We start from the raw sequence: 26,060 nt of genomic DNA, 5'->3' as shown, positions 1-26,060 counted from the left end.
GGGCTTAGTTCGTTAGATATTAATTCATTCAATGTGGTTAAATTTCACATTTTGTTTTGCTTTTGGATTTAAGTTATATACACTGATCGTGTAAAGATACCATTAGTGAATGTTAATGTGTGATAGCAGGTTACTTATCATTTTTATTGGATTACCAATTAATATATATTAAGATATTTACTTGTAATTACCTAATAACCGACCTGATTATGTAAATATTTTTTAAATGTCAATGCGTAGAACTTAAACTCTTTGAAGCCGGAATTCTTTCAATCTCATTTCTCAACTCTCAAAATTTTCCCACTTCTAGGTTCTTTTGCCTCTTCCGGCTCCACTTCATCCATCTGTATGTATGCGTAAAATCGTTTCCTATAAAGCCACACTTTGATTTGTATAGTTACATTTGGTCGTCGTTAACTTCAATCATTGAATTGGTAGCTAAAGTACATTCTTAAAGATGAAACTTGTTCATTTGACCAGTTATTTCCTTTTACATTTTGTGACGTGGGGTTATTTGCCGATTTTGCTATGTGATCATCTCAGTTCCCTTCTTTTTGCGAATTTTTAATCAAGCATTTGATGTAACTCCCTTTATTTCTCATTTGGTTTTAGGTTTGATTCTATAGATATTAATTTCATCCAATGTGATTATCTTTTTTCCTTTTTCTTTTCTTTTCTTTAGATTTGTGTGTGTGTGTTGTGGGGGGGGGGGGGGGGGGGGGATCTAGGGCAGGGTGAAGGAACGGGAAAGATCTCTACGTTACCCCGTTGTCCCTAATGCATCTAACTTTTGATGCGAATTTGGACACGATTTCTTGAATTTCTGACGTGTAATATGTATTTAGAAACTGAATGAAAAGTAGTATAGATCAAAACATTTTTATAGTTAAAATCCTAATGTGAGTGACTTAGACTGTTTTATTGCTATCACCAGGATAGATTGTTGTCATCCTATTACATTAGTACAAATCCTTAGGTTAGTGAATGTTTTCATGGCTGAAGGTGTCAAAGGAGTGGGTTGGACCAATTTCGACGTGTTAAAATGAGCAAATCAATGATCAGATCATTATATAACATACTCTTTTTGTTATTTTTTCCTTTCCTGTTCTTGGCATTTCACAGAAATAGGAAGAGATCATTGTGCCTTGAGTCATATAGTGCTACACTTGAGGTCTTAAGTAGACATTTGCTTCTCCTTTAGATGAATAGATATATTGTTAGTAATTATTTATTGGTTGTTTAATCCCTGTGCCTTGTCTAGCTTGATCATAATAGCTCTGTTTTTCTTTTACAGTCATGATGATTTAGTTTTGTCCAAATGGATTTTTCAGGATGGGAGCACGGAGAACAATGCATATGTTCGTACCTAGTAATTCAGCACCTTCATCACCATACCAGGCAAAGAATGCTCGAGGTTTCCGAAATTTGATGAGTGATCAACTTGGCGGTGTTGTATTCGGCTGCACAAGTACTACAATGAAAGAATGTCTTGAAAAGCAACTATTTGGTCAGTTATTCGGCCCTAATATGTTGGCCTTTGAAAAAGAAAAATTAAGACAATTGTGTGCAGAGGCATAATATACGTTTGAGCACAGTTTTTAATGTCTTTTAACTATCATGTGAGAGTTGATTATTACTTTATTTACTTGTTTCATTTTGTCATCCTTTACTCAATTATAAGCATTTAAAATCTTTGACAGGTTTGCCTGTTGAACACTTTTTATATGTGAAAAATGTACATCCTGGTTTGCCACTGTTCTTGTTCAACTACAACGATAGGAAGATCCATGGAATCTTCGAGGCAGTAAGCTCTGGTCAAATGCATATCAATCCATATGCTTGGACATCAAATGGTTATGAAAAAACACGATATCCTGCACAGGTTTTATATCATGTTTTCTTCTTAGCTTTATCTGCTTTTATTGATGCTTGCCGGGCAATATCCTAGGAAAGATTCTTTTACTGAAATTTTGCTGTTTCTTTTGAAGGTTCAGATACGTGTCCGTCTACAGTGTCAACCACTGCAAGAAAATCAGTTTAAACCAATAATATTGGATAACTATTATACTCAGAACCATTTCTGGTTTGAACTAGATCATGCTCAATCTAATAAATTGATCTCCAAACTGGCATCTCTTGCAATTGCTCCAAGTAAAACACTGTATAACTCAGCAAACTGGGGAAGTATAATCCAAGATCTACCTGAAAACGACAAGATAGCGGATAATGGATCTTTTGAGCCACAAGACTTGGAAAGTAAGTCGTCCAGTTCCGTTGATGTGAACAGGAAGTTCGGTGCCGGAGACATTTCTCCTTGTTCAAATGGTAGTGATCTGCAGTTCGAGGCACCGCTTGATTTTCAAGCTGCACTAGATGAGAAGGATTTTATATACAAGAAACTTAAAGAATTAGTTCTTGAGCGTGAATGTTCAGGGGCCCCTACAAATGGACATGCAGAGGAAAGAACCAACGCAACGCTAGGTAACACTGTAAATGATGTAAGCATTGGCAAAGCAGCTTTTCGGAAAGCACAGCTTCCTGGAGAAGGGAAGAATGAAGAAAGTTCTTGTGACTCGACTGGTTATCCTTCTTTTATAGTTCAGGTTCTTCATCTTCGCGTAATATGTGCTTCTTTTCATCATCCATGACAGCATTTCTGTTGAACATTTGTTCTATGTGACTCAGCTCTCTCTCTTATTGTAGCTGCTTCAAGGAATGGAGAAACTAAAAGCTTTTAACGAAGAGCAAAATAAAAAGATGGGTGGTCTGGAGCAGAAGCTGGTAAAACCTTATCTTTTTGCAATCTCAGTTTTATGGTGACAAATCTGTTCCACGCTAAAATCACTTTTTCAGTGGTCTAGGCTAGAGAATTTTCTATATTTAAGACATCTTGGAAGAATGGTAAAAAATATAGACATTTTCCTCTTTCCTTTTGTTTTATGTCTGCTTGGAGAGGGGGATCAGGGTGTTGGAATGAAAACTGCAACAAAAAATTTTCTTATGTCAAAAGACTCCATAGGTGATATAAAGGAATTATGCAACACGATCAGGACTGTCAGAGATCATTAGTAAGTAGTCATCCAAACAAGATAAACAAACTTGAAAAGGAACTTGATATTTTTTCATATTGCATATGGTGTCTGTTCTGTATCTACATGAATCAAGGATTTTTTCAGCTCCATACATACTTGAATTTATGCTGCATCTGCAGTAGAAGTGATCAAGTGAAAACCAGATAATCATAGTGTTTTTGCCCTTTCTTATTCCCTTGTCTCCCCATGGAATGTAGGCTGATGTACAAGAAGAAATTAAACTGTTAAAAACTAGATGCTTGATGTTGGAGTCCTCAAATCCTTCTCGTACACATGCTGGTGAAAATGTGGTTGAGTCAGATGATGTAGCACATCTGAATGATGAGTCAATCATCCTAGCTGGAGGATATGATGGTGTATCGTGGTTATCGGCCTTCGACTCATACTCGCCTTTAAATGATGTTTTAAAGTCGCTTAAGCCAATGAATTCTGTTCGATCATTTTCTGCACTTGCAAAGCTGAGTAGAGAACTTTATGTATTTGGTGGCAGATGTGGAAGCTTGTGGTGCGACGGAGGTAATGCTAGTAGTGCCTTCCTTCACATACCCTCCTTTCCCCACCCCCTTTCTCTTAAGTTGCTGATACTGATGACAATCTATTGTTGTGAAGTTGAATCATATAACCCAGCTGATAACAAGTGGACCGTGCACCCTTGTTTGAATGAGAAAAAAGGTAGCTTATCCGGAGCTACTTTAAAAGACAAGATCTTTGCAATTGGCGGTGGAAATGGGACTGAAAGCTTTTCACAAGTTGAAATGTATGATCCTCAAGTAGGTCGATGGATTTCTACACGATCCATGTGGCAGAAGGTTAATTCTATTCCTTGCTTACTCCAGTAGTGATAGTTTGAATTTGAACGGGACAAGGAGCATGTGAAAAAAGCTGACATTGGTGCTCAGTTTGGCAACAGTAAAAGTAAATTGCAATGAGAGCTTATGTGCATTACCCTTGGATATCCTGTCTTTGGTGCGGTTGCTTATCTTCATTTTTCCATGGAAGTTCTTTTGTCTCTACTTTATTCAGTCCTTTAGTAGTATTCAGGTAATATGAAGAAATAAACAAGTGAGGAAACCTTAAAGAGTTGAGGGGAAGAATTGCAAAATGAAATGATGTGTTGTTTAGCAATAATTTACTACAGTGGCCTACTGAATTCGTCTCACTACTAGCTAACTAGAGACAATATGTTGTCTCTTTCTTGTCCTTGCCTACAGTCGGGGCTTCCATTTGCTTCTTTTTCTTTTTATTGTTGGACTATGTTTCTTAAGTAGCGTCCATTTGTATCTCCATTTTCTTGCTACAAGTGCTAATCTATCTCCTCTTGACATAAATTTCTACCATGCATGTACATCTGCAGCGATTTGCTCTTGCCGCAGCAGAACTCAATGGTGCATTATATGCTGTTGGTGGATTTGATGGAAGCAATTATTTGGCGTAAGTTATTGCTTAATTGCTGTTCTTTTCTTTCTATATAATGAATGCACCAAAGAAGCTTGACATTCGGGCCTCATTTTCTCCAATCATTGAATTGTAATTCTCCTTGATCTTTCTTGAGAAAGGAAAGTTGCTTGTAGTTTTCCAACCTGTGGTCCTTTTTGGTGCTAACTGCATCAAGATGTTCCTATAGAAATCTGCAACAGCTCTTTTATTTCATTAAACTGCATACGTGAAAGTAGTAGAGTCTATTTTTAGTTTTCTGCTTTGTTCTTTTGTAGCATCTTTCTTATTAGCTATTACCTCAGGACTGCTGAAAGATTTGACCCCAGAGAACATTCTTGGACAAAAATTGAAAATATGAGCACGAAAAGAGGATCTCATGCGTTGGTTGCTTTGATGGGAAAGTTGTATGTTGTCCTTTTATCACATCTTTGGATCGTATATCTTTGGTTCTGTATTATGTCCTCAAGAGTCCCTAGCCATTGTCCACAACCTGTCCCATTTATAATTTGGGATGAATTTGATCTTCTTGTTATTCACTTTTAGCTTCATGATTGCTCTTCAGATATGCACTTGGTGGGCATGACGGGTATCAAATGGTGCCAAGCATTGAGATATATGATCCCCGTCGTGGGACATGGACGATTGGAGAAGCAATGAACTACTCTAGGGGGTATTCAGCTGCTGCTGTACTAAAGGAGTCCATTTATGTAATTGGAGGGGTTAAATCTGATAATGAAATAATAGACACGGTATATAGTTAGTTATTTCATTGTTTTTCTTATGCTTTGTTTCCATTATATACAAAAAGTCGACCCTCCTTTTTGTGATTGCAGATTGAATGTTATAAGGAGGGTCAAGGTTGGCAAACAACCACCTCGAGGGCTGTCGGGAAAAGGTGTTTTTCCTCTGCTGTAGCTTTGGAGGAATGCTGAACTATGCCCTGTCTTGTCTTGGGCACCCGTTTTTCAACAAGGTCACTATCTGCTCATGTTTTAACTACAACTAATAGTGTTAATTCTTGACAACATTACAAAGTAATTAGAGAAGTGGTTTCATTCCTTAACTTCTATTCTCAGTATAGAAAACAGAAAAATGGTCAAAACTCATAGCCAATGTATGGTATAGTTTGAAGAAGTATCACTGTAAGACAGTTTTCTGCAGCTTTTTGTCTAAGGAAAAACATGTGCACAACACTTTAATTGTTTTTTGCACTATTAAAATTTGTTGTCTAGCATAATAAAATCAGGGTAAAGAATTGGGTTTTAGGAGGGTTTTGATGATCCAATAATTTGTCATTTCTATCTGCTTATAATTACAGAACCTTAAACATAAAGATCGTGTACCCAAAAAACGGATAACAATTGAATTTATACGTAGTTCTAAGGATACGTGGTATAAATTGGTACAAATTGAGAAAAATAAGTAAATGAATATCGAAATTAGCTGTAAAAGAAAAGAATGCAAACCGAATGAATTAGTTAGTTCAAGCCTTCAAGTTTTATCTTCTCCAAATTAAATGGAGAGTAATTGATAGAAGAACAATATGATTAAATATCAAACCAGAAAAGGATGGTATTTGCTTTATGTTCTATAAATCTCAATGAATCTGACGTCCCTTCTACAAATGATAACAACCCTTAATATAGTGAGGAGATCCTATTTTGGATATAATTAAAAATACATAGTGGGGATCCCATGATAGATTAATTAATTAGTCTCTCCTTGATTTGCGCTGTGATTTTCGCCGAGATTCTCCCTCCAATTATTGCTATAACGGCTTTTTTGTTTCTTGGCTCGATCTCGATCTTGGCCGATCTCAATCTTGATCGATCTCTGGGTCTCGAGCTCAATCTTGGCCAATCTCGATATTGATAGGTCTCTGGGTCTCGAGCTCGGTCTTGGCCGATCTTGATATTGATCGATCTCTGGGTCTCGAGCTCGGTCTTGGCCGATCTTGATATTGATCGGTCTCTGGGACTCGAACTCGACAAAAGATATGACGTGACCCTTGGCCAGATCCACCCTTCTTTTTGGAGAATAGTGATTCTCCTCTGATTTTTCTCAAGCAAAATCGAGGGGTGTCTTTTCACCCTCAATCACCTTATGCGCCTTTATAGTCCCCGACTCTATCAAGGAGGGCTAATCAAGTTTGCTCGCTGAGCTACCAAAGCACCGTTCTCGAGTATAGACGAGACTCGTGATCGAGGTTGGATGGGCCGATTTGTTCGAGTCAAAACCTCATACCTGATCCCTGCCGATGACATGCCGTTTCCTGAGAAATGGAATATGAACCGTGAGTACTTATTTTCCTTCGAGCGTTTTAATTTGTGACTGCCTTTCATTTTATTGATTTACTTTTTCTTTCAGGTTACATTTGTGGCTAGGATGTCGGAACCGATTCCGGAACATAAACAATGGGTTGAAGGTCCGGTGTTGCAGAGACCGTACTCCGAGCGTGCTTGGGTGGAATTATCAAAGGATGGATGTGAGACCCGCAGTCATGGTAAGTCTCTTTCTTAGTTTGTTTGTCGTTTGATCTTCTTCACTTGCTTACCCCCCTTTTTTTTTCAATTTTCTTTGTAGGACTTGGGAAGGACGTTACCATGAGGCCCCCATATGGTGATGAAGACATATATGCCCCGAAGAGGATCAATCCGTGATGAATGCGGTAGGACCCGCTTTCCTTTTCAACGAGGCCCAACATGCTCTAAATCGGGTAACTTCGATGGTATCTCTAATGTTTCTTTTACACTTACAGTTGTAGATAATTCTAACATATTTTTCCTTGTTTGTAGGCTTCGGGTTGCATCACGAGGATTTTCTCCGAATCCGGGAGGAGCACGAGGCTAAAGTTCGGAACCTCACTGAGAAGAGTGACTCATACACACTTCTTAGTGAGAAGCTTCGGGCAGATTTGGCAACGGCTCGGGATGAGCACGAGGAGATGGCTGAGCAGGTATTACGAATTCTTCACGATAGTGAAGATGAATTGGAAATAACCACTAATGATCCGATTCTGCAGGTTCGGCAGAGGCTCGAACAGATCGGACGGCTCAATTCGCAGGTAGATGAGTTACTGGCCGAGGCAGAAAAATTCAAAAAAAATATGGACATCCTCGCCTCGAAGAAGGAGGTTATTCAAGCGCAATTGGAGTTGGTTGAGGCCCAGCTTCGGGCTGCAAAAGAAAACGCCTCGGTACAGATCGAGAAGATTAATGAGCTTCAGTATCGGTTGGATTTGGCCACTTCTGATAAGGCAAGCTTGGCCGATGAACTCGAAGTGGCCAGATCCGAGGTGGCCGTAGCTAGATCTGAAGTGGTCGTAGCCAGATCTGAGGTGGCCGAGGCTAATAAAAGAGTTGATGCTAAAGTGACCCAGTTCAGGATCGATGTTGAGGTCAACCATGCCAAGGTCGAGAGCATGGTCGAACATGGTAAATGGCAGGCTCGAAGGGAAGCTCTCGAAGAGGTCAGTGCTCAGGGTTTCGATGTTGCTGCCGAAATTAAAAATGCTAAGGCGGAGGAAGCCAGGGCCCGAAGGCTGGCCTTCCTTGAGGAAGACTCTGATAGCTCGAGAGAATCTGAAGACTGAGAAAATTCCGAGGACGCAGCCTCCGATAAAGACCAAGCCACTTAGGACATTAAGTTTCTTGTTTTTCTTTTGTATTTTTTTCTAGGGCCAATTCGGCCTTTTGTAAAAAAAAAATTGAGTATAAATATAAGGGTTTTCTTGCCATTTTGGTTCTTGTGTTTTCCCTTTACTTTTCTGTATTTTACAAAGGTCGAAAATGCCTTAGCTTAAAATTGTGTTCGACGGTTCGAACAAACCTTTTCCTTTATTTCTTTTCTGCCTTATAAAATTATGAAGTTGTATTCTAAGGTCCGAGGTTTAGACAATTTGATTGAAACTGAACTAGTATAGACCTTAGGCTTTACGATCGAGTGAGTGCTTGCTCGAACTCCAAGTAAGGTAACCCTTAGGTTTTTTATTTGAGTGAGGATGGTCTCTCGAAACCAAAGCAAAAAATATCCCTTAGTCTTTTGTAAAAAGATTGTTTATAGCTTTCTCCCCCTTTTGGCTTAAAAAGTTTTTTTTTATCATTTGTATTTGCAAAACTTGTAATGCCTTAGCATGAAATAAGGAATTGTTCGATATTTCAAATAATTTTGTATTCATTAGAGTTTTCGAGGCTTGATATTATCGAAGCCTTTTATGATTTTGCCGGGGGTAGCATTTTTAACCGGTTTATGAAAGGATTCGAAGGTCTGTTTTGTTATGGAATTTAGACGTCTCTGTCCCATGTTAATTCGGTCATAGCCTCTTTCGTTCGGAATTTGCCCCTTGGGCTTATTTTCCCGTTTTACTTCGAGCTTGTCTGAAGTGTCAGTCCCCGAGTGTGGTGGCTGTGGCCTATAAAAATCGAGGGTTACCCAAAAGGTCTTATGAACTCAGAGTTTTAATAATTCGATCTCGTTTATTTTTCGGACGGCAGTCCCCGAGCATGTGGGTAATCATCCGAACTCTGGTCATGGTCGGCCCTTAAGCATGTTTACATAATAGATCTAGAGTATAAAATTATAAAGTAGAAATTTTTTTCTAAGGCACGAGATATCGGTAAAGATAAATGCTTCTCTTTATAAATGATTATACATACGTATATGTTCTGTGCCGGGGCTCGAGCAAACTACGCGGGCATGGTTCGTTTGACGGTTTGGCCCTTATAAATTTTTCCTATCGAGACCCTGTTTCCATGAAGTAACTTCCTCGCATCAAAGTTGATATCCGAGGGCAAATGCCCCCTAGTATTCGAGGTTGATTGTAAAGAGGCCTCGGATACTATTGAATTGTTCTAAGTTAGCACGATCAATGGTCGCCTCATTAAAAACTTTGCCGGAAAACCCATTTGGGACAAACTTGGTCTAAGAGAAAAAGAGTGCAATACGTGCTTTCATACCTAAAGGCTTCGTGTGGAAGAATCAATCGTTGTTTCTGGCCGAACACCTGCAAGGGTTAGTTTAAAATATAAATGAAAATGGGAGGGGCCGTACCTTAGCAGTATTATTGTTTTAGGTGCGATACATTCCAATTGCTTGACAGTTGTTCGCCATTTATCGTGCCGAGCTTGTAGGATCCTTTTCCGATAATTTCTAGAACCCGGTATGGTCCTTCCCAGTTCGGACCCAGCTTCCCTTCATTCGATTTTTGGGTATTGAGGTTGACTTTTCTTATCACCAAGTCCCCTTAAAATATCGAAGATTGGCTCTTCGATTGTAGTACCTTTCGATCCGTTATTTTTGGGTGGCCAATCGGACGAGAGCGGCTTCACGTCTTTTGTCCAACAATTCTAGGCTCGTATTCATGGTCTCGTTATTCGACTCTTCTGTTGCATATTGAAACCTGATGCTAGGTTCTCCGACCTCGACCGAGATCAGAGCTTCGGCGCCATAAACTAACGAGAATGGTGTTGCTCCAGTACTGGATTTCGATGTTATGCGGTATGCCCATAGAACCTCGGGTAGTATTTCTCTCCATTTTTCTTTGGCGTCGGTCAATCTCTTCTTAAGATTTTGGATGATGGTTTTGTTGGTCGATTCGGCTTGTCCGTTCTCGCTGGGATGATATAGGATCCTTTTGATCTTGTGATCCTCGAGAAATTTAGTTACTTTGCTGCTGATGAATTGTTTTCCATTATCACATACAATCTCGGAGGGCATCCCAAATCGACATATGATGTGGTCCCAAATGAAGTCTATGACTTCATTTTCTCTGACTTTTCTGAAAGCATATGCTTCAACCCATTTAGAGAAATAATCAGTCATAAACAAAATAAACTGAACCTTACTTGGGGCCGACGGGAGAGGGCCAATGATGTCCATTCCTCATTTCATGAAGGGCCATGGGGACAGAACCGAGTGAAGTAGTAACCTGAGTTGATGAATCATGAGCGCATGCCTTTGGCATTTGTCGCATTTCCGAACGAACTCCCTTGAATTCTTGCCCATATCGGTCCAATAGTACCCTGCTCTGATTACTCTATGGACCAACGAATCGGCACCAAAATAATTTCCACTAGTGCCCTCGTGAATTTACCGTAGGATATAGTTGGTATCTCCTGGTCCCAAACATATTGCCAATGGTCCATCGAACGTCCTTCTAAATAGCATTCTGTCTGCGGACAAAATGAACCGTGTTGCCTTTTTACGCAGAGTTCTCGACTCATTTGGATCTGACAGAAGCTTCCCATTATTTAAGTATTCTATGTATTTATTTCTCCAATCGCAGGTTAAACTTGTGGAGTTTATCTTGGCGTGACCTTCTTCAATTACCGATCTCATGAGTTGTACGACGGCCCCTGAGTTGAGTTCGTCATCTTTGACCGATGAACCTAAGTCTGCAAGAGCGTCAGCCTCGTTGTTCTATTCTCGAAGTACGTGTTGCAAGGTCCATTCCTTAAATCGATGTAGAGTCACCTATAGTTTATCTAAGTACCTCTGCATTCGGTCTTCTCGGACTTCAAAAGTCCAGTTAACTTGGAGAAACCACGAGGATGGAATCACACTTAGCCTCTATGACCTCCGCTCCCAAGTTTCTAGCTAGTTCGAGACTTGCAATCATGGCCTCAAACTCAGCCTCATTGTTAGTAATTTTTGTAGTTCTGATTGACTGTCTAACTACATTACATGTGGGTGATTTTAGTACGATGCCTAGTCCGGACCCCTTCACGTTCGAAGCACCGTCCGTAAAGAGGGTCCAGACTCCTGAAGATGTACCCGATTTTATCAGTAGTTCTTTTCAATCTCAGGTACGAAGGCCGGCATAAAGTCATCCACGAAGTCCGCCAAGATTTTGAGAGTTGATGGCAATTCGGGGTCGATACTCAATATCGTACCCACTGATTTCTATGGCCCATTTGGCCAATCGAACCGAAAGCTTGGGTTTGTGCAAAATATTTCGGAGAGGATAAGTTGTTACAACACATATTGTATTACATTGGAAATATGGTTTTAGTTTCCTAGAGGCGCTTATTAAAGCAATCACTAATTTTTCTAAGTGTGGATATCTAGTTTCGGCCTCACCTAAGGTCCGACTTATGTAATAGACAGGGAATTGCGTACCTTATTCTTCTCGAACCAGGACTCTACTTACCGTTATCTTTGAGACTTCCAAGTACAGGTAAAGTTGTTCGTCCACTTTCGGGGTGTGAAGCAACGACGGGCTTGATAAATACCACTTTAATTCCTCTATGGCCTGCTAGCATTCCGGAGTCCATGCAAAATTGCTCTTCTTTTTAAGCAGCGAGAAAAATCGGTGGCTCCTATCTGAGGATCTCGAAATGAATCGTCCTAGGGCAGCTATCCGCCCCGTCAGCCTCTGCACGACCTTTATATTATCCACTACCGTGATATCCTCGATAGCTTTGATTTTATCGGGATTGATTTCGATCCCCCGATTGGACACTATGAAACCAAGAAACTTGCCTGAGCCAACCCCGAATGCACACTTTTCGGGGTTGAGCTTCATATTGTACTCTCTCAGTATATCGAAAGTCTCTTGCAAATGCTTTAAATGGTCCTCTGCTCGAAGGGACTTGACTAACATGTCATCAATATAAACTTCCATTTATTTCCCTATTTGTTCTTCGAACCATCAGTTTACTAGGCGTTGATAAGTTGCACCAAATTTTTTTAGACCGAATGACATTACATTATAATTGTAGGTACCGTACTTAGTGATAAACGAGGTTTTTTCCTGATCCTCCAGGTTCATATGTATCTGGTTGTACCCGGAGTAGGCATCGAGAAAACTAAGAGTCTCGTGGACCAGTCATGGCATCGATCATACGATCGATATTAGGCAAAGGAAAAGAATCCTTGGGACATGCTTTATTCAGATCTTTATAATCTACACACATTCTAAGTTTGTTTTCCTTCTTAGGGACTACCACCATGTTTGCTAACCATTCAGGGTACTTTACTTCCCGAATGGATCCTATTTTGAGAAGTTTGTTTACCTTGTCCTTGATGAAGGCATGTTTAACCTCGGACTGGGGCCTTCTTTTTTGCTTCACCGGATGGAATTTTGGATCCAAGCTAAGTATATGAGTGGTGATTTCCGGTGGGATCCCTGTCATATCAAGATGGGACCAAGCGAAATAATCCATGTTATCTATAAGAAATTGAATAAGATTTTTCCTGAGCTCGGGATTAAACCTTGTGCCCAGGTATACCTTTCGTTCGGCAGATGTTCGATTAGTGTGATTTGCTCCAGTTCTTCGACCGTTGATTTGGTAGCATCAACATCATCGGGGACCACGAAGGATCAAGGGATCCCATAATCATCATCTTAGTCAGTCTCATGCTTCTCTAGTTGGGTCGAGGCTGTCATTTGTGATTGCTATTTGGTATCCTATTTTACCTTCGAATTTGACCCTTTTGTCGACGGGAGTGATGATATCGGAATCACTTCGTCGACGACAAACATTTCTGTTGCGGCTGGTTGCCCCCCGTAGATTGTTTTGATTCCCTCTGGTGTTGGGAATTTTAGAACCTGGTGAAGGGTCGAGGGTACTGCTCTCATATTGTGGATCCACGGTCTCCTTAATAGGGCGTTACACCTCATGTCTCCCTCTATCACGTGGAACTTCATTTCTTTGACGGTTCCTGCCACGTTTACTGGCAGAGTTATCTCACCCTTAGTAGTTTCACATGTCATGTTGAATCCGTTTAGTATCAGGGTTGCGGGCACGATCTGGTCCTGTAGACCGAGTTTCTCTACGACCCTCGATCAAATGATATTGGCCGAACTACCTGGATCAATTAACACATGCTTAACTTAAGTTTTATTCATAAGTACAGATATTACTAGTGCATCGTTATGGGGCTGCAGGATTCCTTCTGCGTCTTCGTCATTGAAGGACAAGGTTCCTTTTGGTATGTAATCGTGAGCTCGAGATCACTTCTCTCTTACAATCGACACCTTAGTGCATTTAAACACTGGCCCCTTGGGGGACATCGATCCCTCCGATGATCATGTGGATAATGTGTTGTGGCTCTTCTTATTCGTTATGTCTATTGAACTCTCTGTTTTTGAAGTGATTCTTGGCCCGACCACTTAAAAACTCTCGAAGGTTCCCTTCATTGAATAACCAGGCTACTTCTTCTCTTAACTGCCTGCAATCTTCCGTTCTGTGACCATGGGTGCCATGATACTTGCACATTTGATTGGGATTTCTCTGGGTTGGATCGGTCTACATAGTTCGAGACTATTTAGTATCGTTGATGCATCCGATAGCCGATACGATGGAGGATACATCGATGTTGAAGTTATGCTCTGACAACCGCGATGCTTCCTTAGGTCCGGTATGCCTGTCGAAACCATTCTTGCTCATAAGCCCTCAAGACCCTTGGCCTCGATTGCTTATCATTTCACCTCGTACGAGGTTGTGTCCTGGTCCGCTGCCCCTACAATCTCTATTAATCGGGTGGTATCGGTCCATGTTCAACCTCGATTATCGACCGATGTCCCTTTTGGTAACGGATCCAGAAGGGCCCCCCAACTGGTCGTCTTTGACTCTAATCTTCGATTGATATCGATTATATACATTGGCCCAGGTAACAGTCGGGTACTCAATCAAGTTCTGCTTCAACTGTTGTGAAGCCACCGAGCTTCGTTCGTTTAGTCCTTGGGTGAAAGCTTGAACGGCCCAATCGTCCGTAACCGGTGGCATATCCATTCGTTCCATTTGGAAATGAGATACAAACTCTCTTAGCATCTCGTTCTCTTTTTGCCTTACCTTGAAAAGGTCTGACTTCCTGGTCTGGACCTTTATGGCTCTAACGTGTGCTTTTATAAAAGAATCTACAAGCATGGCAAAAGAATCGATAGAGTTAAGTGGTAAATTATGATACCATATCATTGCTCCCTTTGACAATGTTTCCCCGAATTTCTTTATTAATACGGATTCGATCTCGTCGTCCTCTAGATCCTTCCCTTTAATGGCATGCGTGTAAAAGGTGACATGTTCGTTGGGGTCGGTCGTTCCATTATATTTAGGAATCTCGGGCATGCGGAACTTCTTGGGGATCAGTTTGGGAGCTGCGCTCAGGGGGAAAGGCTTTTGTACGAACTTTTTGAAATCCAAACCCATCAATATTGGTGGTGCCCCCGGGATCTGATCAACCCTGAATTTATAAGTTTCTACTTTCTTGTCGTTTGCTTCAATCCTATTTTCTCCTGACTCTATCCGTTTTGTCAATTCCTCGAGCATCTATATAATTTCGAGTTTAGTCCTCGATTCTTATTTATTTGACCATACTATAGTTGGGCCCGTTCTGTGGGTGACTTCTTGGGGTGGACCGGGCTCAGGCCTGCTTGGTGCCTGGGTTTGGATCAGCAACTGAGCTATCGCTACTTGTTGAGCTTGCAACATTTCGAAAATCATACGCAGGTTGATCCCGTCCTCTCCAATATTTTGGGTATTTCGAACTGCATATCGAGTTCCACCATGAATGTTGTTTTCGGGGCCGGAATGTTGGTTCGCTTCGATGGCCACATGCGAATTAACGTCAATTGGATCCACGACCCGAGTCCCAACGGGGTCAACGGGCGACCTTTCATCCCCGGGCGTCACATTGTTATTCTCATGTTGAAGGCCAGATTCATTGTCGATAGGTAGGGCCATTAACTGAGAGTTAGTCATTTTCAGCTTGAAATCAAAGACACTTCCAAGAGCAAGTGTAAAATAGTATGTTTTACAGAGATTTGTATTAAATAATCACTATTATCCTTAGCCCCATGGTGAGCGCCAAACTGTTTACCCGGAAAACGGATAGCAATTGAATTTATACGTAGTTCTAAGGATACGTGGTATAATTTGGTACAAATTGGGAAAAATAAGTAAATGAATATCAAAATTAGCTGTAAAAGAAAAGAATGCAAACCGAATGAATTAGTTAGCTCAAGCCTTCAAGTTTTATCTTCTCCAAATTGAATGGAGGGTGATTGATAGAAGAACAATATGATTAAATATCAAACCAGAAAAGGATAGTATTTGCTTTATGTTCTATAAATCTCAATGAATCTGACCTCCCTTCTATAAATGGTAACAACCCTTAATATAATGGGGAAATCCTATTTTGGATATAATTAAAAATACATAGTGGGGATCCCATGATAGATTAATTAATTAGTCTCTCCTTGATTTGCGCCGTGATTTCCGCCGAGATTCTCCCCCTAATTGTGGCTATAACGGCTTTTTTGTTTCTTGGCTCGATCTCGATCTTGGCCGATCTCAATCTTGATCGGTCTCTGGGTCTCGAGCTCGGTCTGGGGCTTGAGCTCGGTTTTGGCCGATCTCGATATTGATCGGTCTCTGGGGCTCGAGCTCGACAATCTAACTTCGCATCATGGCTCGATATTACAATGATGAAGCTCGGACCATCATGTTCCAATCTCGATTAGTCATACGAAGGGTAAACTCGGTTTTGACCGTACACAAAAAAGTATGTCCAACAATATTTTGAAATATTTGTGGCGATGGGGGCTGCTATATGTGACTAGAGATGGAGAAGAGAGCAAAGAATGCAAACAGAGTAGAAGATAACATTGGCTGGATTTTAATAGGCTTTTTATACAGTCAAATTAACAATTAAAGAGAAGGGTTTTACTTGCTGACTTGCTGTATATGTTAGTGTCATGATCTGTATGTCAGTGTCTCCTTCACTAAGATGTCTCTTATGCTTCCCCAAGACTAAAATCTTTTATTTTCGTTGTCATTTTTCTCACATTGACTATCTAGTAAAGTAAAATCTAAAAACATTTGATCAAAGAATTATTAGGATGAGATACAAAGTATTACGTGTTGATTTGGGTAAGGAAGAAGAGAAACTACTTTTATAGGATTCTATTCTTATTTACTAACTCATTTCAAATGTCCATATTTTAGATAAGACTCCTAGCATTTTAAAAGAAAATTTATAAACTCAAGATAACGTAAAATAGTACACCTCGGTCTCAATTTATTTAGCGCCACTAAACCAGGGGCGTGGTTTATAAAATAAGGAATAATTCCGTCACGTTATTTTTAATATACAAAAATTACCAAAAGTACTCTTATAGTGAGGCTCACATGAATCATGTCAATTATTAAAAGAGCACATACAAGGTATCAATCTTTTTCGGATCAACAAAAAAAAAATTAAATCAAATGGAACAAAAGGAGTCTAAATTTTAAAATTTCATCGTTACAATTAAACAAGGAAAATTTGCTAGTCTCCTGAAATAATAGTTGTTAAAGAACTAAAGAAGAAAAAGTTAGAACATATCACAAGAGATCAGAGTTCAAATTCTAGCATAAGCTACAATATTTTTCTTATTTTTACATGAATGATAAAAAGTAAGAGTGTACAAATAGATCCGGAAAACCGCACCAAACCGAAAAGTCAAACCAAATCGATTAAAAAATCCGACTAGGTTTGGTTTGATTTGGTTTGGTATTGAGTAAAAAACCCGAACCAAACCGACATATAAATATATAATTTTTATATATACTTTTAAGAATTTTCATAGAATTTTCTTTAAAAAATATCTAAAAATATTTAAGATTCTCTTATGGGATGTAATATTTAGTAAAATATAAAGTGCAATATCTTTATTAGCTTTAAATAATGGGTTGTATGATCACTTTCTTATCAAGTGTTAGTGAAATGTATCAATCTCTTTGTTCTTCCATATTCATATGTCAAGATCTATTACATTCTTATATCTTTTTCGAATTTGAAGTGGTATTTTGATAATTTAAAATTAAATAGAACATATTATTATATAGGTATCATATTGATTTTATATTTAATTATTAAATTCAGTTAACCTTGAAAGTGTACATCAACGAAAAATTATATATTGTCAGATGACTAAAAAAATAACTATCATATGTTACTAAGAAACTTTTCCTATAAGAATATGTTAATAGATCATACATTTGTCAATTTTTTCAATTTTTACTAAATATATATTTACTTATAAAAAACTTAACAAAGTAAGATTGAAATAATATTTATGCAATAAAAAATTCAAAAAATCCGAAAATCCTGCAAAATCGAACCAAACCAAACCGATATAGTTGGTTTGATTTGGTTGTGATAAAAACCGAACCAACCCGGTTCATGTACGCCCCTAATAAAAAAGGTATTGTTATTAGGAAGAAATCAGAATAAGTGAGATAAGCCTAATACCATAAACTACAAGGGAAATTCATTCGGCAAAGGGTCAAATATATGCATGTACTTTCGAAAATGGTCTAAGAATACCCCTCGTTATACTATTGGACTATATATACCATTCACGTCATACTTTGGAACAAATATACCCTTATTTTGGATGGAGTGCCACGTGGTAGTACCAGATGAAAATGACCCATTTTTTTTTTACCCGACCCGTTTTAAAAAAAACCATCACCCGACCCGTTTAAAAAATAAGTTTTTTTAAAGCATATATTTTACAAAAACTAGAATTTTTTTTTGCAAAAACTGGAAAAAAAAAATTGCAAAATATATATTTTTAAGTCTTTTCAGTTTTTTTAAAGTATTTTTTTTGTAAAAACTGAAAAAAAAATATTTTTTTGTAAAAACTGGAAAAAAAACTCTCCTAATCCAATGGACTACGTATGTATTAGTTTTTAAAAAATGAAAATATTTTGCAAAGTCTTTTTTTTTCTTCTAGTTTTTACAAAAAAAAATATTTTAAAAAACTGAAAAAACTAATAAATATATATTTTGAATTTTTTTTCAGTATTACAAAAAAATATTTTTTTTAAAAATGCTTTAAAAACTGAAAAATATATATTTTATAAAAACTGGAAAAAAAAAATTTGCAAAATATATATTTTATCAGTTTTTTTTGTTTTTTAAAGTATTCTTTTTGTAAAAACTGGAAAATAAAAGATTTTGTAAAATATTTTTATTTTTTTTAAAACTAATGCATATGTAGTCAATTGCTTTAGGAGAGTCTTTTTTTCCAGTTTTTACAAAAAAAATATTTTTTTTTCAGTTTTTACAAAAAAAATACTTTAAAAAAACTGAAAAGACTTAATATATATATATATATATATATATATATATATATATATATATATATATATATATATATATATATATATATATATATTGCAAATTCCTTTTTCTTTTTTCAGTTTTTACAAAAAAAAATTTCAGTTTTTGTAAAATATATGCTTTAAAAAAACTGAATTTTAAAACAGGTCGGGTGGTGGGTTTTTTAAAACGGATTGGGTAAAAAAAAAAGAAATGGGTCGTTTTCATCTGGTGCTACCACGTGGCACTCCATCCAAAATAATGGTATATTTGTTCCAAAGTATGACGAGAAGGGTATATATAGCCCAATAGTATAACGAGAGATATTCTTACACCATTTTCAAAAGTACATGGATATATTTGGCCCTTAGCCTAATACCATAAACTACTAGGGAAATTAATTTTACAAAACAAAACCTAGAGAAGAACTTTAAAACTAAAGAAGCTAGGGGTTTATTCATTAAAAATCAAAAAGCAGTGAAGCAAAGTGCAAAAGGTCAGTACTTTAGGGTACAAACACAAAATACAGTGTTACTAGAAAGCCCAATCTTTTTATTTGGTGGAGAAAAATAGGCATTGTGGAAGATTCGAAGTTAATTTTGAGGGTTTCACAGAACAGAGAAGAGGAAAAGAAGAAGAAGAAGAAGAAAAATGCCGTGCCTTAACATTTCAACAAACGTGAACTTAGAGGGAGTTGATACTTCCTCTATTCTTTCTGAAGCTACCTCTTCTGTTGCCAAACTCATCGGCAAACCAGAGGCCGTATGTTTACCCCTTCCCTTTTTTTTAAATCTTAAATTCAAATGCACAAATGTTAAATTATAAGTACTATTTTTCATTGAATCACTCTTTTTTAGCCTTATATATGCACAGGTGTTCACTTATATGTGTGTATTTTATTTGGTGTCGTTCTGTGTGCTTGAGTTACTTGTACACTTTATGTTGACTCCAAAATTCCAAATAGTACAGTATTATAAAATTAGTATACAACAATTATGCCTCAATCCAAGCTAGTTGGGGTCGACAATGTAACTCGTCTTAGTCCAGTATTTAAGGTTCTCTAGCACTAGAAATTCTGAGCCGAGGATCTATTGGAAGCAACCTCTCTGCCTAACCGGGTAGGGTTAAGGTCTGTGTACACACTACCATCACAAGACCCCACTTGTGGGATTAGACTGGGTATGTTGTTGTTGTTGTTGTTGTTGTAGTAGTAGTACTAGAAATTCTCAAGTAATTGTTATTGCACCCAAGTAATTGTTATTGCATATATGAATTTGTGTCCCAGTGCAATAGACAAACCTATGAACCTTATGAAGGTTACTATGTTTTGATTTTTTTAATTGGACATTGACCAAAGTTTTGTCTAAATGTACAACCTAAGCTTGTACTTACGAAAAATACTATTTTCTCCTAATTGAATGCTCATCTTTTGGCACAATGCGTGTTTGATAATTGCTTGAGCTCGTTTACCAAATATTTGACTCCAGTTTCATGATTCTTACTCTTGCTAATTTGCCATTGTTTGTTCACTGCACCCCTGTCTTACTTAATGAAAATCAAGGATCAGAAAGGGCAACCTTAACATCTTGAATAACTAAAATCATTTGCAATATGCTAAACAATCCTATCCAAGTTCGATTATTTAGGATGGAAAGGAAAGAGTAGCTTGGAAATATTTCTTGTTCATTCCTTTCCTCTCAGTCCTATCCGTCAAACCAATCAACCTGATTAAGAATTTGACTGACAATAAACTTCAAGAGCGGAAGAACCCCTAAAATTGAGAGGAGAAAAGTATGTTGTTACCGAGAAAACTGTTGGTAGAGGCGAGTCCAAGAATAAGCATTGGAATGTTAGGTATTGAGTGAGGAGGACAAAGGAGCGGTTTTGATGGCATTTCTCAAAGCTAGTTTTACGATAGAATCAGTCTCTGGCTTTTGACGAATTCTTAAATCTAACTAAGTAGAAAGTGATGACCTATTTGTATCAAATGCATTCGTTGATGAATACTTAAGTAAGTAGCTTCTTTCTATGGTTTTGCCTTGTACTCTCTATACAGAAGCTCGATTGACATGTTTTTGTGGCGTGGTCTGTTTTGGGTGGTTTCTCTGTAGTACATTAAGATTGCTTTCGTTGTGCAGTATGTCATGATTGTGTTGAAGGGATCTGTTCCCATGTCTTTTGGGGGTACAGAACAACCGGCTGCCTATGGTGAGTTGGTCTCCATTGGGGGCTTAAATGCTGATGTTAACAAGAAGCTCAGTGCTGCAATTGCTGCCATACTTGAGACCAAACTGTCTATCCCCAAATCTCGATTTTTCCTGAAATTCTATGATACTAAGGTAATGTGCTTGGCTTCTTAATATTTCAAGGATGGGTAAATTCCCCGCATCTCTCTCATTGCATTCTTCCTGTTTGTTTAGGCCCACCAAAGTCAAGAATATGCACAATGTCTGCATGCTTTACACCAGTGCTAGATCATGTAATTAAACTTTTCACTGTCTAAGAACACGAGGAGAAGTTTTATGCTTTTCCGATTCCTTAAATATTAGTAAATATAATGTTCTACTTTAGGGGCGTCGGTCATATATTATTTTGCCCTACTAAATTTGACAAAACTGATGACTGCTTCTCTTTTTTGCAGGGTTCCTTCTTTGGCTGGAATGGATCTACCTTCTGAATTTCTATTTCACAATTGGTCATCTTTGAGCCACTTATGAACTGTATGTATGTGCTTGGATCTGTATTTGCCAAGTAACTTGATACTATATCTTTTCTTGTTACTACTTGGAATGATGAATGTCTGGTCCTTGTTGTGACTGATGGAATTATCCTGCTTCTAAGCCCTATATTTGATCTTGGAAACATTGTCTTGAATAGAAAGTTTGAGCTATCAGCACTCTTATGCAATGCCATGATATTAAGTTGCATTCTTGGAACTAAAGCAACTTGTGTTGTCATCGCTGAGATCTTTTTGTTTGCGTGTAAGATGTTCGCATGTGTTCGTGTGCTTGTTTTATCTATATTTTCTTTATTTATCTATTCTACACCATTTTGTTGCATTCCTATCAAAGATAGCCTACACTTGTGGTTCGTTGTCCTCATACTTTTGTTATGAAGGCTTCAAAATCTGCCTTTTAAACTATGACTCGCTTGTTAACAGAATTGTTTCACACCTTTCACGAGCTCAGTATTGTACTATTTCTTGTTAGCTTCGTTTTTCAATCTTCTGCGGGTGATATGACTGGTGCATTGATTTATCTCGTGATGATTTATTAGCTTTCATTTTCGAAGTATCTTTTGTTTGTTTTTTCCCCTTTAAATCTCAAATTAGGGACAAGAGTGAGTTGCTCTAGTGGTGAGCACCCTCCAATTCCAACCAAGAGGTTGTGAGTTCGAGTCTCCCCAAGAGCAAGGTGGGAGTTCTTGGAGGGAGGAAGCCGAGGGTCTATCGGAAACAGCCTCTCTACTCTAGGGTAGGGGTAAGGTCTGCGTACACACTACTCTTCCCAGACCCCACTAGTGGGATTATACTGGGTTATTGTTATTGTTGTAAATCTCAAATCAGGAGGACAAGCTAATTCTTCTCCAAAGCTCAATATGTGGATTACTTGTGTAATCTTCAACCGATTATATCTTTTCGTTGAGGGAGGAGGTTATTCTATGTTGCACATGGTTTAAGCTCCCCTATTTACGTAACTTAATACAAATTGATTTAGTTCCCTTGAAAATAAAGCTAAAACTTTTGTTTTAGGGAACGCTGACCTTTGCAGCTTCACGTATATTTGTGGACTGTGGTTAACGTTGTTTGGTGAAATTGCAAAGTTTTACTTCACCATAAAGTAACAAGGGATACAGACAGGGCACAGAAGGAAAAAGCTTTTCTTATACTGTATGTTTGCACAAAAATTATATCGATTACTCCATTACCATCTTCTAGATATTTTCAATTGTAAAATACCAAAGTATTTATTCTTGTACTTCTCCTGTCATTGTTTTCAGTATGGCTGTCCAACCGGACGGGAAAAAATTAACGGGACGGTGGCGGAGCGGGACGAAACAGTAGGCCCATTCCGTCCCGCTAACAAACGGGACAGGACGGGTTCGCGGGCCTTAAGTGCCGTTTTAAAAAAAAATTATTTAAGCATTGAGTTTAGCAACGGCTATTCTTTTGACAATAACTAAGTTTTAAAGTTTGCAACAACTAGTCTTTTGACTTATTTAATAAACTTAAAAATTAAACGGAAATTAGGAAACTAAGTAAAGAATTATCAAATATTAAAACAAAAGATCTGTAATGAAATATTCTAGTAATTGTAAATTTATAATAGAGTTATAATTTATTTAATATAATTTCAAGCCATTAAGTAACCAAGTAAGAGTGTAAGACAATTCATAAAAAAAATTCAACGCTTAGAGCCTTTTATTTTATTAATAGAACTTTCAAATCTCACATACAAATATAATTCTTTTGAAGAATACCTAATTTACGCAGCCACCTTCTAGGAAGGTTCCTGTTTGAACTAGGCCTCTTAGTAGCCAATTACAAATTATCATACTAATATTTGTAAGCTCCTATATAACTTCGTTGTAATTTATCTATAATTTCTCTCGGACATTGTTCCGGAATTGGCAATGTTGATTGATGTTCTATGAGTTCCATGCCGTCATCGCTCCCAGTGCTAAGTATCTCATTGTATTCTTCTTCTTCCCTAGTGGTTAATTTTTCAAAACCAAGATTTCTTCTTTCTGAATTAATCCAATCTCTGAATAATACGGAAATCTCTAGGCTGTCCTCCGCTAATGAATGTCTATAATCTCCGATTTGAAATCTTGTCGTGCTAAAAGCACTCTCCGATGCTACTGATGATGCTTGAATAGCAAGGATATCTCGGGCCATTATTGAAAGTGTTGGAAAAGTCTTGTCACGCTCCCTCCACCATGCCAAAAATTGTTCGTTGCTTTCTTCGTCTTTAATACTTTCCAATCCTTGATTAAGATAAGAATCAAGTTAATCATCAATAGAGGAATCAAAACCTTTTATATCATCCATATCTTCCCATAGAACTTCTACTCTAGACTTAGAAGTAGAAGGAGCAGTTTCACCACCTGTTGTTTCCATAGATTTATATTTATCAAACATTGATCTAACATAAGAATATATGTTAGCTTGGCAGTGTTCGAGAGATGGTTGTTCATTTTCTTGAATTGTTAAATTCTCATAAATTTTACTAACAAGTCCCTTTGCATCTCTTAATTTTAAAGATGGGTTAAGTATAGTAAAAATTAAATAAACTTGGGGAATATGGAAAAAATATTTTTTAAATTTTGAAATCATTTCATTAATGGCCGATGCATTAGTTGGATTAGTTTTATACTTACCAAATACAACAGAAATTCCACAAGTATACCATAATATTTGTGTAACAGTAGGATAATATATACCAAAAAATTATTTTGTAGCATAATAAAATTTTTCTAAAATTTAGTAAGCAATTGGAGCCGTTGTCCAACGATTAGAATTCAAAAAAAAAAAAAAAAGGACACGGGACGGGATGAGACGGGACAGGCGGGATGAGACAGAACAGGTGGGACGGGACGAAACGCGACGGGACAAACGGGACGAAATGGCTATCATGTCTCATCCCGTGTCCCGTTTAACATGGGTCCATCTCGTTTAGAATTAATTGGGACGGGACGCAAGACAACCTTAGTTTAGAGGACAAAGGTAGTAGTAATATGTGCTTAATAAAATAAATAAAATCAATGTTCAATATTAATCCAAAAATAACTAAAATGTTTCTGATGTTTAGTATTAAAGCAAATGATTAAATCGTTCTTCTTTCACCCGTATTTTGTAATTAAAACAACTTACTTGAACAACATCCACCTCTAAATTTCCTGTCAAAATAAAAAAATAAAGAAAGCAAGAAAAATCGTATGCTATATAAATGAGAAAAACCGGTGAATAAGAAATTCATTGAAGAAACTGAGAGATCCACCGACAAAAATTGGATCTCCTTTCTCCATCAGTCAACCTCTCTAATCGTACAAATCAAGCAAATCCTCAATTTCCCTATAAATCAATTCACCAAACAAACTTCCAATTTCTTCTCACAATCCCAAACAACAATGGCTGCAGCCGCTTCATCACCAGCAGTTCTTCCAATTTCCAACCCTCAAACCACCACCACCACCACCTCCGAGAACACCCAACAAACCATTACCGGCGTGGGTCCCACACCCGCTCTCCGATCCTTCATCAACCGCATTTCCGACACTATCCGAGGTGGTCTTTCCAATCGCCGTCCATGGTCGGAACTTGTTGATCGTTCGGCCTTTTCCAAACCCGAATCCGTTTCCGATGCCACCCTCCGTATCCGCAAAAACTACTCCTACTTCCGTACCAATTACCTTTCCCTCATCGCCGTTGTTCTCGCCTTTTCCCTAATCACAAACCCATTTTCCCTTATTCTCCTCACCGGTCTCCTTGCCGCTTGGCTTTTCCTCTACCTTTTCCGGCCGTCGGATCCGCCTTTGGTCTTATTCGGTCGGCAGTTTTCTGAACGTGAGACGCTTGGGGTTCTTATTGTTTCTACGGTGGTCGTGATCTTTCTAACTAGTGTTGGATCGGTCCTTGTTTCAGCTCTTATGGTTGGTCTTGCTATTGTGTGTACCCATGCTGCTTTTAGGGCTCCGGAAGATCTTTTCCTTGACGAGCAAGAGTCTCCGGCCACTGGGTTCCTCTCATTCTTGTCCGCCGCCGCCGCTGGCCCAGCTGTTGCTGCTAGGGTTTGAGGTGCACGACGTCGTATTCGTGTCCAAGGAGATTGATAGTGGTTCTGTTGGGGTAATTTTTTAAAAGGTATTGGAATTTTAGTAGATAAAGGGAACGATCAATATGAGATGAGAATATATTACGAATAGGATTTTACTTCGATTGTTCTTAATGTTTTTGTTTAAAAAAAAAATTGGAAATGTATAATAGGGAGGATCTGTTGGGGATTTTGTTTCTGTAATTTGTTATACGAAATGATGTTAAATCATTCAGATTAATTCATTTCTTATTATGTTTTTAGAATACATTTTTTTATTTGTAGACATGCCTCGGTTGAGTAACCCGATCTGAAATCGGAGGTCGTAATGAACATGAAAATCGAAAGTAAAACTACGGGATCATAAAGATCCAAAAAATTCCATTATAATAATAATAAGAGGGTTACGGGGCTTGAAATCAGATGCTACGGGCTCCAAATCTGATTTCTATTGTTCAAATCAAAAATCAAGATGTTACGAAAACTCAGTTGAAATTTCATCCCGATCCAACGGTTGACGAATCGGGAAACATGATTTGAAGTTGGCTGGTCGGAATAAAAATCTGCAGCAAAACAAATATTTTTCTTCTCTCTTGATGAAAGTTCTCTCAAAAATCACTCTTATGTGCTT

General features: G+C 38.0%; 5 protein-coding genes across 6 annotated transcripts; 4 read left to right on the top strand and 1 right to left on the bottom strand.

The window, feature by feature from the left end:
• Positions 1-1,925: 1,925 nt before the first annotated feature.
• On the top strand, positions 1,926-5,704 carry LOC104113899 (uncharacterized). The gene is made up of 8 exons (XM_018776898.3): positions 1,926-2,603; positions 2,704-2,781; positions 3,290-3,608; positions 3,702-3,901; positions 4,447-4,523; positions 4,832-4,933; positions 5,092-5,278; positions 5,363-5,704. The coding sequence occupies exons 1-8, from the start codon at positions 1,926-1,928 to the stop codon at positions 5,459-5,461; spliced, it is 1,740 nt and encodes a 579-aa protein (XP_018632414.3). The 3' UTR covers positions 5,462-5,704.
• Positions 5,622-8,121, top strand: LOC138904594 (uncharacterized). Its single transcript, XM_070193100.1, has 3 exons — positions 5,622-5,648; positions 6,897-7,032; positions 7,325-8,121. Exons 1-3 carry the CDS (start codon positions 5,622-5,624, stop codon positions 8,119-8,121), a joined length of 960 nt encoding a protein of 319 aa, XP_070049201.1.
• A 5,917-nt stretch (positions 8,122-14,038) lies between these two features.
• LOC138904593 (uncharacterized) lies at positions 14,039-14,797 on the bottom strand. Its single transcript, XM_070193099.1, has one exon. The coding sequence runs from the start codon at positions 14,795-14,797 to the stop codon at positions 14,039-14,041; it is 759 nt and encodes a 252-aa protein (XP_070049200.1).
• Positions 14,798-19,166: 4,369 nt separating this feature from the next.
• On the top strand, positions 19,167-21,558 carry LOC104093135 (uncharacterized). Of its 2 annotated transcripts, XM_009598849.4 has the most exons (4): positions 19,182-19,379; positions 20,756-20,956; positions 21,038-21,096; positions 21,259-21,558. In XM_009598849.4, the coding sequence occupies exons 1-3, from the start codon at positions 19,269-19,271 to the stop codon at positions 21,089-21,091; spliced, it is 366 nt and encodes a 121-aa protein (XP_009597144.1). In that variant the 5' UTR covers positions 19,182-19,268; the 3' UTR covers positions 21,092-21,096; positions 21,259-21,558. The 2 variants fall into 2 exon arrangements, with proteins under 2 accessions (XP_009597145.1, XP_009597144.1); XM_009598850.4 differs by lacking the exon at positions 21,038-21,096 and having other exon boundaries at positions 19,167-19,379.
• A 3,024-nt stretch (positions 21,559-24,582) lies between these two features.
• On the top strand, positions 24,583-25,695 carry LOC104093134 (PRA1 family protein B4-like). Its single transcript, XM_009598848.4, has one exon. It carries the CDS (start codon positions 24,747-24,749, stop codon positions 25,410-25,412), a length of 666 nt encoding a protein of 221 aa, XP_009597143.1. The 5' UTR covers positions 24,583-24,746; the 3' UTR covers positions 25,413-25,695.
• The last annotated feature ends 365 nt before the right edge of the window (positions 25,696-26,060 follow it).

The sequence above is a fragment of the Nicotiana tomentosiformis genome, chromosome 2, assembly GCF_000390325.3.
Source record: "Nicotiana tomentosiformis chromosome 2, ASM39032v3, whole genome shotgun sequence".
NCBI lineage: Eukaryota > Viridiplantae > Streptophyta > Magnoliopsida > Solanales > Solanaceae > Nicotiana > Nicotiana tomentosiformis.
This window is presented reverse-complemented; position numbering and strand designations above follow the sequence as displayed.

Bases quoted from the DNA above. Each gene is read 5' to 3' on its own strand.
- LOC104113899 (XM_018776898.3), top strand. From the start codon at position 1,926: ATGCTTGCCGGGCAATATCCTAGGAAAGATTCTTTTACTGAAATTTTG. The intron at 2,782-3,289 runs GTAAAACCTTAT...CATGGAATGTAG, and splicing joins GTGGTCTGGAGCAGAAGCTG to GCTGATGTACAAGAAGAAAT. The intron at 4,524-4,831 runs GTAAGTTATTGC...CTATTACCTCAG, and splicing joins GATGGAAGCAATTATTTGGC to GACTGCTGAAAGATTTGACC.
- LOC138904594 (XM_070193100.1), top strand. From the start codon at position 5,622: ATGGTCAAAACTCATAGCCAATGTATG. The intron at 5,649-6,896 runs GTATAGTTTGAA...TTTTTCTTTCAG, and splicing joins AAACTCATAGCCAATGTATG to GTTACATTTGTGGCTAGGAT. The intron at 7,033-7,324 runs GTAAGTCTCTTT...CCTTGTTTGTAG, and splicing joins ATGTGAGACCCGCAGTCATG to GCTTCGGGTTGCATCACGAG.
- LOC138904593 (XM_070193099.1), bottom strand. From the start codon at position 14,797: ATGCTCGAGGAATTGACAAAACGGATAGAGTCAGGAGAAAATAGGATT.
- LOC104093135 (XM_009598849.4), top strand. From the start codon at position 19,269: ATGCCGTGCCTTAACATTTCAACAAACGTGAACTTAGAGGGAGTTGAT. The intron at 19,380-20,755 runs GTATGTTTACCC...TTCGTTGTGCAG, and splicing joins TCATCGGCAAACCAGAGGCC to TATGTCATGATTGTGTTGAA. The intron at 20,957-21,037 runs GTAATGTGCTTG...CTGTTTGTTTAG, and splicing joins TGAAATTCTATGATACTAAG to GCCCACCAAAGTCAAGAATA.
- LOC104093134 (XM_009598848.4), top strand. From the start codon at position 24,747: ATGGCTGCAGCCGCTTCATCACCAGCAGTTCTTCCAATTTCCAACCCT.